The sequence below is a fragment of the Pleurodeles waltl genome, chromosome 9, assembly GCF_031143425.1.
Source record: "Pleurodeles waltl isolate 20211129_DDA chromosome 9, aPleWal1.hap1.20221129, whole genome shotgun sequence".
Lineage (NCBI taxonomy): Eukaryota > Metazoa > Chordata > Amphibia > Caudata > Salamandridae > Pleurodeles > Pleurodeles waltl.
The window spans coordinates 614,397,512-614,410,722 of NC_090448.1; the positions used below are offsets into that span (position 1 = coordinate 614,397,512).

Consider the following 13,211-nt stretch of genomic DNA (forward strand, 5'->3'; position numbering starts at 1 on the left):
CTACATTGCTGATAACCATCACCTTCATGCCTTTGGGAAAACAACATGTGTAACTGGCATTGCTGAATATCCGATGAGTATGGAGGGGCCAATGAGGTCAGTTACCTATGGAACAGCACCTGGAATAAATCTCACACTTTGTTTTCAGAGCATTTGACATGTTTATCTCCCCTAAATGCATTGGTATCTCAATGCTTAGGTTGAATAACACATTTACATACAGCATGTGGTCTATATTTTCGAAAACTTGCTGGGGAGAAGCACACTATCACTGAAATGGTATTGATTGTTCAGTGAATTTTAGCACGAAGGTTACTGGGTATATCGAAGGTAACATGGACACTGAAACCTCAAAAATATGAGAAACGGGACAGATGCATTTCTACTTAAGTTTCAGAAGTGTGTTACCCAAAACATTTTATAAACGAGAAGAGTTTTGACATGTTTCAAGAATGAATACAGATCTACAGAATAATGTAAAACCGCTATATTCTAGTTTGAAATTAGTTGGCAATGAGTTTGCGTTTAACCACTCACTGATCAAAACACATGGAAAAAAACAAATTCAAGGACCACTGGTAGCCATTCGTTTCTACAGTAGATCGGCCTTGGCTTACACTGTCCTTCTGGTGAAAGCCTGATGGAGGGCTTTAAGTCTACTTTCCTGAAAGCAACTACTGGTCATCATTATATATGAGTATGAGTACGTCATTCAAAGTTTAGGAGAGTGGGAGCCTACCAAAAACTGCCAAACTTGCAGTTCCTCTGCCTCATTTAGATGGGGGAAACGACAGGTTTACACCAGCGGAGTCTCAGCTAGCACTGCCAGTGTGAGTCCCTGCTGTAGTAGCCCTTCAACCACTAGGCTATCAAGTGACGAATGCACTGTCCTCCTTAATGTAGGGAGAGCAATCTCATTAGATCTTCCTATGGTGGACCTCCAGGAGGGAAATGGCAGTCTGGAGCAGGGAAAAGAAACTATGACCATGAGGCACTCTGAGACATAATGCCAGCGAGGACTCCCTGCCCAATCAACTAACGTGTAGGGAGTATGCTCATTACAAAACTAGGGCCCATAAGGGTCAATTTATAGTAGAAGCACAGTTTGTTATGTTCCCTGTACGCATTCATACATCCATTTTGCCGCAGGCAGGCATTACTACTAGAATCATGTTAAATTGGACTCTATTACCTGAAACAGCCTACTCCACAAGAAAATGAATTACTGTCAGTTTCGTGGTGAGTTTCTAGCAGGGGGTAAGTTAAGTATGTTCCTTTAGTTACCCTTTTCTTTTTCATTTGAGAATATACTTAGCTAACAGCGGAACAATTCCTTGGCTCTTAAGGATCCAATGATTAATAATCTTTGAAAAGGGGCACTACACTTAATAATATGTACGCTGATAATGCAGTATAGTGCCCGTATTCAAATAATGAACTCTGAATCTGACTACTTAGCTGTAATTGTTTTATCTCTTGTGGCACAGTATTGTTATGTACAAAATGCAAATAAAAGTATACTTAAAAAACAAAAATGACGCCCGAAAAGTGCCCGAATTTGCTCACCTGGCTACGAAGGAAGTTAATGTCCCAGGAGCAGGTGATGTACGCGGCAGGGGCTAGAAATATCAGAAAGCACCATCATGGCAAAACAGCTTTCCTCGGCCGCAAAACTCATGCAATTCTGCCTCAGCTGCACTTCTAATTCCCAAATCCAGCACCATTTCATGGCAGAGCTTTGCACTCCTGTGCCTTACTTAAAGCACTATCCATCACGTGCACCACCTCCTGTTCTTGAGAGTGAACTACTGTAAGGGACCGGAATTGTGAGAGAAGTGACATGACTGCAAACCATATAGTGAGTTGAATGTGTTGATGTGGAACTGCTTGCTGACAGATGTTTATCAGTACTGAAATATTTGGTTCTTTCACGTTATTAGTGTAGTTGAAATTGCATCTAAGTACATCGCACTGCCACCAAACATTCAACTCTCGTGTCTTTCTGGTCACCGCCTGATTATGAGGAAACACTGCAGGGAAGGCTTTGTCAGGCTATCATTTGAATCTCTGAAATCAGGCACATTATTGAGATAAAGAATAAAACCAAAGAGATCAACCTACGTCACAAATGCTGCTTCCGGTGTTTCAGGATTTCAGTAGAGGTGAACATGAAATCTTTCCCACATTCTTCACAGTGGTAATGTCTTTGAAGTGACGTTTTGGAGGAGCTCCCAGATGGCTCTTCGGATGTCACTAGAAGAATAAGAGAACATGAAGCAATCAGACTGAAATAGGTTACTTAACCGCTTCAGTAGCTCTATTGCATCGCTAATCTCTAGACAGCCTTAGAATATCCACTCTTGTGTACAGAAGATCTGGTCTGGAACATTTATAAAATAGGGTTATGCATTTAGCTATCCAGCAGTAATAAACGTTTCAGAATGTCTGATCAAGAGACTACCGGAATCAGCAGGGAAAAAACCCATTACAACTCTGGGTGGTATCAAATAACATCAAGTGTGCCAAAATCATAACAACATTAAACTCATGTCCTGCGCTCACTCTCCCCACCTGTATCGCAGAGTGCCACCGCCAGACAGATCCTGAACCTAGTCCACGTGACACCAGTGCTTAAAGCATATGGTCATCAACTGTGCAAAGAGAACACCGTGCGGGCCTTGGGTCATGCAGAGCACTCAACCCTCTGTCTTAAGTGCTTGCTAGGGCCAGGAAGGAGGGTGAAGCATTTGACCACACCCTGTGTCTTATTACTGCCACAGTACTTCACACCTACACCCAAAGTACCTGCCTACACTTCCCAGTTCGTGGGCACTGGGAGAAGGTGTGGCCTTCAGACATAAATTGTGAATCTGTAAGTCAGACGTCGCCAGCAAATACATTTAGCATTTTATTTGCAACCCCAATCTTGCGACCTGGTTCATGAACCTAGTGATGCAGATATACAAAAAGATTATCCACTTCAAGACAGAGTTATTTTTTTAATTGCTAAAATCGGATGTAAATCTGGCCAGCAGTTTTTTGTAGCAGAGAGTTAAAATTTGCAAGGGGATTTTGTAAATATACTTTATAAAGAGACTGCACTTAATAACTATTTTGAACGGCTTTACCAACCTGCCAAATTTGGAACAAACAACGAAGTTTGCCAAATTTGGAACAAACAACGAAAGTTAGAACCATCAAGGGCCTTATTTCGAGTTTGGCATACATGGTGGATGTTCCGTCTGAAGAATCTAGAGTGCCACTGACTATAATTCACTTGTAATACAGCAGGAGTTTTGAAACAAACACCTTGTCCTCCAACATTTAAACTGGGTCTCAAGTCTCCACCAAACTTAGCACAAAATCTCCACCGGGTCATTGCTTGAAATAAAAAATACAATTATCGCGGCCTATGAATATCATCCCAGCTATAACTACAGAGAAGCTACTTCTCTTAAGGTGTACGTGTGCGCAAGGGTGTATGGAAACATACATATGTACTCACACAGGCGCGCAAACACATTTCTGAAGAGGAAGACGGAGGAGAGAGAAAGGGTAGAAAGTGTGAGAGAGAAGAAACATAACCGTGGCTTAGGATTTAATATTGCCAATAAACCTCAATTACTTATGAGATCTTCGTTATTCCTTGAAATGTCATAATCGTAAATTTGGTCTTCAGAAAGAGCTGGGAAAAGCAAATGTACAACCCTAAATTTATTGCATACGAAGGAGCTCTTCTCCAGACAAGTTGTGAAAACTGCATAGCAAAATGAGCCTAGCGAGCACACACCAAGATACTTAAACTCTTCTTACTCTGATCCTGTTCAGCTTCCTGCGACTGCCTGCAGGTGTTCTCGTGGCTTATGCGCTCCATGGGAGTAAAAGGCAGGTAAAGCGCACATCTAGGACAGGTCCAGAAGGTGCGCAAACATTCACTATACAGATCTGTCTCGCTCTGGGTATAAGAGAAACAAAAGACAAATTACATTTTTCAGTATTCGCAAAACAGAATAATGGCGTGCAAGAGAACTGACATCTACCTATTATAAAGCAGAGTATATCCAGTTCACAAAATAATACAATTAAATAATTGATATTTAAAAATTTATAAAACTGCTGGAAAATATTGAGTCACAAGTAAGTGAGAAAATAAATTACCCGGGGTTTCTTTAAAAGAAAATGCACTCTTTCTAACCCTTTCTAATATATACTTAATTATTTTTTGCTCAGTTCCGAAACAGAGAAGTCAGCCAGTCATAAAACTGAACTCCAGAATGTATTCAGGCAAGCACGAAATCCAGAAGTGCTATTACTAATGTAGTATACACTATACTATAACATACCAAACAAGCATTTGCAATGCAATAGGTCTCGCATATGGGAGAGTTATAGTTATTGGCGTTGTAAATGACAGTGTCTTTTACCTATGTGTTTTTTGACTGTATGTGGTGTGGAGTGGAAATATGTGTGTTGTACTGGAATTGTTAGCTGTGGAACTGAATGGGGTGGAACTGTGTGGTGTGGAGTGTATTTGAGTAGTGGAATTACATGGCATCATAGATAGGGGTGAGAGCTGCACATAATAGGTAGTTTGTGCAGGATGTGGTGAATGGACTTGAGACAGAGGAGCAGAAAGAGTGTGTGAAAAAGAGAGAAAGAATGGTAGAGCAGGCCACAGATACGTAACAAGGGAAAACCTATGTACGCAGAAGACACCTAAGAAGAAGAGTAGAACATGGGTTTGAGGGACAGAAACCTTGAAAAGGCACAGGAAAGAAACCATGCTTAATATATGTGAGCAGGCAGTAGAGAGAGGAGGTACGAAACGTCAGGGAGGGATGAAAGGGGGCACTGGGACTGTAGGATGAGAAGGGGTAGTGGCAGTGTGAGGGAGAGATAAGGGGGCAGTGAGTGTGAGGGTAGAGGTGACAGGACAGGTGGAAGTGCAAGGGAGACGTGTTGGATTGGAATTGTTTGCTATGGAATTGTGTCATGGAATTGTGTGGTGTAGTGTGAAGCTGTGTAGTGGAAATATGTGGTATGTCAGTGACATATGTTTGACTGTTGGTTCCTAGAATGACTACTCATCCATGCTCAAAATGGCGACCATGTGTTGTGCTACTGCTACTTATTATTGCACTTTCACTTATAACCAAATTGCCTTATTGATCACTGAATGACTTTATAGGGTTAAGCTTTGCTTACTTTTTGAATGCATTTCCACTTACTTACTTTTTGATAACCAATCCTAACGCATTCCTCTAAAGAAGATTGGACAAGATACGGATGTTGAGGTCAATGGCTTACGGTGAGAGTAAATGTGAATCGAGTGAAAACAAAGGGGTTTAAAGATCAAAGATTTCAACTCTAGTGATCCCATGTTTAAATCCTAGCCTGACTGTTTTAAAAGCAGTTATGAGGGGAACTACTTTTCATCCACGGCAGCATATATCTCCTGGCAACGTCCCTGATTAATACCAAATAGTGCAAATATTCTGCAATCTCCAAACGTATCGTGAGTAGGCTTTTGAAAATGGTTATTTAAAAGCACTAAGTTACACTGATGTGATAGTTTTAAAAGGCAAGAGAAAACGTGGAACTAAACTTGCAAACCCATTAAGATTTCATTACTACCACCTAATTCTGCATCATTCAACTTTTAAACCCCAAAAACATAGATTATGGTAATTTAGGAGGGCTACACCCTGAATCGTCCTGCATGCAGGGAGCAAGTGGGGGACTTCTTTCATACTATCCTGCAGTGTGGCTGAATTGGACCATTGTGAAGGAATGAGTGCAGTGCCCTTGAAGAAGTAACAAATTGGAAAACAGATGACAGTCTCAAGTTGGCACTTCTGCAAATTTCCTTTGACTTAGATGCAAACTGGTGTAAACTGGCACTTGCTTGCTCTGGCCTAAGCATTGCACAAAAGAGATATAGCAAGAGGCTGGAAAAAGAAGGAACCACAGAGCTTAGAAGGGTGGGCACGGGGCATGGCAACTGTGATCCCTAGTATTCCAACCAGTCCCTCAGCAGAAGGAAGGGTGTATACCGAACCAGACAGAGACACATCCACCACCGCAGCGAAAAGGGTCAATGCGCCGGATGGGGGCCTTCACTATTCACATCCTGGACACATAAAAATACAGCCATGCTGTCCACCGAGAGGGGTGGAGCATTGTTTCACATCAACACACAGAGTAATTGACGTATATAGTATTCACCCTTTCTTGCACCTCCACTCTTATCGCCAGCGGTTTTAGAGTTTATTTTTTAAAAATAATATTTATTTCTCTCTCTCAGAAGCTTATGGAAGTGAAAGCACAAAAGCTGTAGACGCTCTAGCTCAGAAGGGAGAGCAGTGAGAGAGGAGATCTGCGGGGGCATGGCTAAGTATTTAGACAGAGACAAAGGACACAAAACAACCAACACAGCACAGCTCAAGCAGCGAGGGGAGTGGGGTTGGGGGACATAAAAGCCAAACTGGGAAATCCTCTCTTTGAAGTCAGAGAAAGAAAATAAAAACGCACTGGCAAACAGTGTCCGACATTTGGCATCAGTCTTTGACTGCACAGCAAATATGAGGACATAACATTTAGAGACAGGTCTGTTTACAAAAACAAAGGGAAGGGGCGAAAACACAACAAATCCTGTGAATTGCTTTTCAAAAAATAAAAAAAGAGTTCCTAAACAGATGTCAAAATGATGACCAGTGTATTTATATTGTACTTGGTCCCTGCTCAAAGGGATGGATAAACACAGGAAGGGGCATGACAAATGATTGCCATGGACAAATGAGGATAAAGAATATGAGTGGCAATGGAGCCAGCAAATGGGAAGCCCGTGGGCGGGCTGTAACCCACAAATAAATACAGAAGTATATACTACAGTATACAGAGGTCTCGAATGCTTAATTGTTTAAAGACAACCTTGATTGCCATTTCAGCTTGTATTTTATTTGCAAGCCATGCCAACATTTGAAAGCTTCATTAGTGGAGATTCAGTGGTAAAACAATTAGCATTAAACCTAAAATCCTCACTAACAAGACGTTGGAGAGGTAATCAGTCTGTAAAATGTAACTTATCATTTCCTGATGGAGGGCTAAATGGTAGTTGGAAGTGCTTACCGTTCTGACACACAAGGGAAGTGAGGCACGGTGAGAAGAAGTGATTTGCTTAAGATTGTACTATGCAGTCAAGTGAAGTAGCTAAGACTGTCTTATTGACCCTCTCTTGTTAATGCCGAGGGACTTCTGACCAGAATCATAGATTTGTATGACATAATGCCCCTATTCTGGAACCACCTTGTAAATTTGGTATCTCTTTAGAACTCCAGGCCTGATGACTTCCAGGGTGACAGTGATGGCTCTGAAAACATTCAAAACTACCACTGTAGAGGCATCTGTTGTGTTGCTCCAGTAGCAGTACATTTTATGGCCCTTTTCTTTTTGCACATGCAACTTTTAACCATACCGATTCACTGCTTTTCCTGGCCCCAAACGAGCCATCAGTCAATCTTCAAAAGCTAAAATATATCTTCTGACCACCAACTTATGTGTAGACTTATTTTTGTATTTATTTATTTCATCACATCAGGAACTCCGTTTGCTACTCCACAATCTCAGTGGATTTTCGGGTCTAACAGAATTCCCGAAAGCTGCACGATCAGTGAAAGGTACAATGCTTTGTACCATGACGTGTGTATGGACTATTTAACTGAATCTTCTTGGAAGCCACTGCGACAGTGTCATCGCTGGTTATGAGCTTGCAATGTGGCTGTTTGTGGTCTACCTGTTCTGGGTCGTGCATCTGTACAGCTGCTGACTTTTCATTACCTTCTTCTGTCTCATGAATGAAGCTGACACCACTGCTGAAATACTATACCAGTTTGGTCTGTAAAGGTTACTGTTGTGTGTATTAATGAAGTATCAGAAAACCTTCACGTTATACAAAAGTCATAACGACTGCCATTACCAATTAACTACCATTTTCTCAGCTCGTTACATATACAGTACTCAGTCTCAAAAAATGTTTCCTCCATCGCCATTAACTCCACCTATCAATGTGCGCTATCTACCACCTGGACCAATTGCACTTGTTTCAGATTTCACAACCCTGGCCTGGACATCTCGAAATGTTTACTAACAATATATGAAGACAGTGACCTAAGATGATAAAGAACACTTGAAAATACGGCGGTAAAGAGTTCACGAATTCAGATAAGGATATGCAACGGGTATAGGAAGCATGCATTTTCCGCTTAAATCATATTAGGAGAGTAATAAGTTAAAAGGCAATGAAAGTTTTGAAATAATCATGTGAAATATTTTATTGGCACTGGCACCCTATAGCCTCTGTCACCTGAATAGACAAAAGTCTCCCTGTTTACAGTTTAGAGGGGGAAAACACTTTGTGTACCAGTTTGCATTTATTTTTAAAAATAGAAATATAAAAAAACATGTTTATTAGATTGTGGTTTCCATGCCTCTTGATATACCTAACATCTAAGTCAATATTATATTTCTTACTCAGTGTAATTAATATGCACATTGGCAACGCTCCTGCTAACTAAATCCAGGGACAACTGTGAATGCTAACAATAGTAATAATACAGAAACTGGGTTATTTCCTTTCCCAAGGGGCTGTGTATGTATTCAAGATGGCCACCAACAGAGTCGTTATATGATATTTTTGGATTAAACTATGAATCCTTGTAGGGAGGAGTAATGACAAACATTAAATTAAAAACAACGGAAGCACAGAAAACAAATAGGTCGGAGGAGCAAAAATGGCGGCCGGGACGGTCGCTTGACTTGAGCGCTCCGTCCCCGGCTTGAATGAAACATCCTGAAAGGCGCCCTCCGCAGCCTTGTTGAAGCGGCCGGGACGGCGGTCCGACCGGGAAGGACCGGAGCGTCCGCTGTGTGCAGCGCGCGCCCCTCGGAGAGTGGAGAGCGGGCGAACCGGAGCCGGATCTCGTGAGCTCGCGCCGGGCGCGGCGACGAGCGGGAGGGGTTGCTCTAGCAGCCCCGGTCGCGCTCTCGCTTCGCTCGGTCGCGCTCTCGCTTCGCTCGGCCGCCTCCCGCTTCGCTCGGCCGCCTCCCGCTCCTGTGCTTGCTAGCGCCCGGGTGGGGCTGAAGCGCCGCAGCCAAACGGGCCGCACGGAGAATTTTACGAGGCTGGTGCCGGCCCGAGGGGCCAGAGCGCCATTTTGGACACCGTCGCGGCACAAGCCGCGTGCATACGCCAGGGAAGGACAGAGAAGGGGCACCCCTGCCCAGGATTGAAGACTTATCGCTATGGCAGATCAGGAGGAGGCAGGGGATTCCAAATAGGAGCAAGAGGAATGAGGTGAGGAGGGCACCTGGAGGGGGGGGGGGTGAAAAAATCTGAACCAACGCTGTGGGGAAACTCCTGGACTCTTGGACACCCCCCCCACCCCACCTCATCATTAATGCAGGAGCGCAAGACCGATGTGAGCCGCGTGTCCCACGAGCTCGGACCTATTAATCAGCACAGTACAGACGGCTGGTGCACTCTGCGGACGCGTGGCCTGCGCTGAACCCCCCTGCAGTGGGCGCCTGTCATGATTGTTCTTTGTTACACTGAGCCCATCCGCGGCGCCTGTCGTTCGCCCTGATTTGTGGTCTCTCCCATGCGACGCCGCCTCCCCCGGCCCTCAAATACGCTCCCCCTCCATTTGGGGAAACCTCTGGCACCAAGCCCTGCCATCACACATGAGAGAGAGAGTGCTCTCCTCCAGCTCCTACGCTCCCCGTACACCCCGGTGGGTCCTGCGGACAGTCCCACAGGAACTCAGCGCCGGACCACCAAATCAATCAATGGCTGCAGCATTTGTCAATGAATACAAGGCCCCAGGTTATCAACATGCCTGAATAAGGCTACAACATCCCTTAGCATCGCTGGCCAATCTCACGCTCTTAACAACGAATGTGTACACCATGCCCAGGTCTCTCAGTAAAAGTTTAAATCAACGAACTAAGTGGACTAAAAGTGCGAAATCACTGCAGATTGGGAGGAGATCTCGAAACAGCCAAAATGGCCGGTAGAGCCAAAGCAGCTAAGAACTGAGACCGAACCACTCAAGGACTAACGCCGGCCGACCAACAATCCAACCCATCCCTACAATCACTAGAAAGTACACTTCTTGCGCATTCTGCTCATTTCGAGAAAGTATTGCAGGCAATATAGGACACTAAGTCATCTCTGGAAAGCAGAATTGACGCAGTTGCGCAAGACTTGAATCTTTTGCGAGTGGACCACCGAAGCCTAGCTGAAAAAGTGAAAACAACAGAAGCTGAAATAGCCGACTTAACTCCAATAGCGCAAGGAAACCAAAAGCAGATCCAGCGCATGGATGAGGAGCTGAAGGTACTCTGGAGGAGATCGGAGGAAACGGAGAGCAGGGCGCGTCGCAATAACGTGAGGTTTCTGGGCTTTCCAGAAAGTATGCGACAACCGGAATCAGAAATTTCCCTAGAGCAGTGGCTAGTCAAGGAGGTGTTAAATGGGGCTCCATCTAAGTTCTTTTCAGTTGAAAGGGCTTACAGAATCCCGGGTAGACCCCCGGCCCCCGGCCAGTCCCCCAGGCCATTGATTGCTAGATTCTTGAACTACAGAGATCGGGATGCAATATTGCAACAATTCTGCAGTAAAGGACCATTCAAATATGAAGACTCGAACATTAACGCATACCCAGACTTTACACAAGAGGTGCAGAACCAATGCAATTCTTTCATCAAAATTAAGCAACGCCTACGGGAACACAACATAAAATATGCCTTGCTCTTCCCTGCCAAACTAAGGGTAGTAATGGAGGACCGCACCCATATATTCACAAACCCCAAAGACGCCTGGACATGGCTACACGCCAAGGGCCTAGCACACCCCCGAGAAGACAAGGAAGGGGACGAGAAATGGCAAACTCCTGCTGCAAGGAAGCGATCCAAAAGATGCACCAGGGGCCAGCCCAATGACTGGCAAGCAGCAGAAGAAAGAGCAAAAGTGCTAAAAGAGACGCCGTTACACATGCAAAGTCACAGTGCAATTACTAGGAAACCCCCAGAGCCGGGATCGGACTCAGACACGGCCAGCTCCGCATCCACGTTAACAGGAGAACTAGGTGGGCCAAAGGTCACCCCCAGAACTGCTGACGAACTTTAAACTATACGCACACGCCCAGAGAGGCCGCCAGCGTTGATGCTTGAAACCTGGAAATCTGCAGAGACTTTGTGGTACCGCCGAGGTGTGGGGACAGTGTGCCTCCAATAATATGTATCTTTGACATAAACACTAAGCTAAGGGATTGGGGGCATACGGGGGCGGAATACGATTGGCAGGCGGGGTCAGAGGGAACAAACTCATGCCTAGGTGGGGCGCCTGACGATATCAGCGGACTAAGTCTGCGGAAAGATGTGAGCCCCTTATAAGAGCCACATCTGTACGATATGAGAATCCCACTATGCAAATCCAACTGGATATGGGTTATTTCACGTATTTTAAAGTTTTGTAGATTCACAGTAGTTGAAAGTAGTATAGGGGGTTTAATAAGGGGAGTTGGGGTTAAAAGTCTAGTAGAAACGCAAGCTCCGGAATCACTTAATGCACAAAATGAACACCTGCACCCGCTATATTTAAAAACCAGCTACAGAAAGGCAGTGACCAGATGGGCCAACTCTAGAGCCCAGATCCTTAACACAGCAATGCACCCTCAGAATCCCATATGATGTCTTCCCGCAATAATACTAAAAACCAGTATATCATAGTAACATGGAATATCAGGGGTCTTGGGGCGCTGAGTAAACGGGCTAGAGTGCACGCTTGACTCAAACGACTAGGAGTAGATATTGCTATTTTGCAAGAGACACACATGTTAGAGGGGGACCTACGTGACCTGCGCACAGAATGGGAAGGCCAACTGATAGGCACGACATACTCGGCCTTCACAAGGGGGGTGTTGATCTGGATAGCGGCAGGAGTTCCATTCCTTTTGACATCACACAAAACAGATCAGGGAGGGAGATACGTAGTTGTGGAAGGCAGACTAGATGGCAGACAAATGGCGGTGGTCGGGGTATACGCTCCAAACAGTGGCATCACGGGTTTTCTCACCACTCTCACTCCAACATTGTTGTCCCACCCCATGGCCCTAGCCATCTGGGGCAGTGATTTCAATAGTACCCCATCCGCAGTATTGGATAGAACCAGTGCCTATCCGAGCTCACTAACCAATAGGAAACCCATAGGTCCCCTGCAAGAATGGGCAAACGTTATGGGACTCCATGACATATGGCGACTAGGCCATCCAGAACAAAAAGAATATTCATTTTACTCAGTACCACACAACACCCATACTAGAATAGACATAATATGGGGCACTCGCGAAATAGGGGCACTGGTCACTGAATCTGAATACTTAGCAAAGACGCTCTCGGACCATGCGCCTCTCAGAGTAACACTGAACTGGGGTAGGACACGTCAGACAGTCCCCACTTGGATATTCCAGACGGAGGCTTTACAAGACCAAGCATTTGCCGAAATATTGGGGAAATCTATAAGCCAATACTGGGAAATAAACGCTATGTCTGCAACAACTCGGGCAACAGAGTGGGACGCCCATAAAGTAGTAGCACGCGGAATATGTATATCCACTACGTGGGGAGTGAGACGCTCCTTACAGGCAGAGATTAGCAAACTAGAGAAGGAGCTAAGAACAGCGGAAAAAGCGGTAGCGCTAGGGGAAATCTCCAACGCTGTCCTCAAAGAAAAGCGCTCAAATTATAATGATGTAGATAGCAGACTCCGCTGTCACGACTATAACCACTACTTAACTAGGTTGCAAACGGAAGGAGATAGATCAGGCAGAATGCTAGCATGGCTACTCCGTGAAGATAGACAGCAAGCTCCGATAGGTGCCATTCGTGCGGGTGCGCAAGAGATGGCTACCACACAAGTAGAAATAAACGAGACGTTTAGGAATTACTACTCAAACGTATACACTAAACGCACCTCATGCACAGCTACACAACTTGAGGCTTTTCTTGCGGACTCCCTCCTGCCCCAACTATCATAAACAGATAGAGATATAATGGAATCCCCCATAACAACAGAAGAAATAGAACTAGCCCTTGCACAGCTGCCCAGGAACAAAGCGCCCGGGGCAGACGGCCTCCCCTCGGAATATTATAAA

The 13,211-nt window shown here is 44.8% G+C and overlaps 1 protein-coding gene across 3 annotated transcripts in view; it reads right to left on the reverse strand.

Moving 5' to 3' along the window:
- The window catches only part of DHX34 (DExH-box helicase 34), a 387,340-nt gene that overhangs the window by 110,608 nt on the left and 263,521 nt on the right, over positions 1-13,211 (reverse strand). For all 3 annotated transcript variants that reach the window (XM_069207613.1, XM_069207612.1, XM_069207614.1), the window contains 2 exons: positions 3,814-3,955; positions 2,122-2,253 (listed from right to left, as the gene is read on the reverse strand). In XM_069207613.1, coding sequence (XP_069063714.1) covers positions 2,123-2,253; positions 3,814-3,955 — 273 coding nt within the window. In that variant the 3' untranslated portion in view covers position 2,122. The remainder of the gene's footprint in view (positions 1-2,121; positions 2,254-3,813; positions 3,956-13,211) is intronic.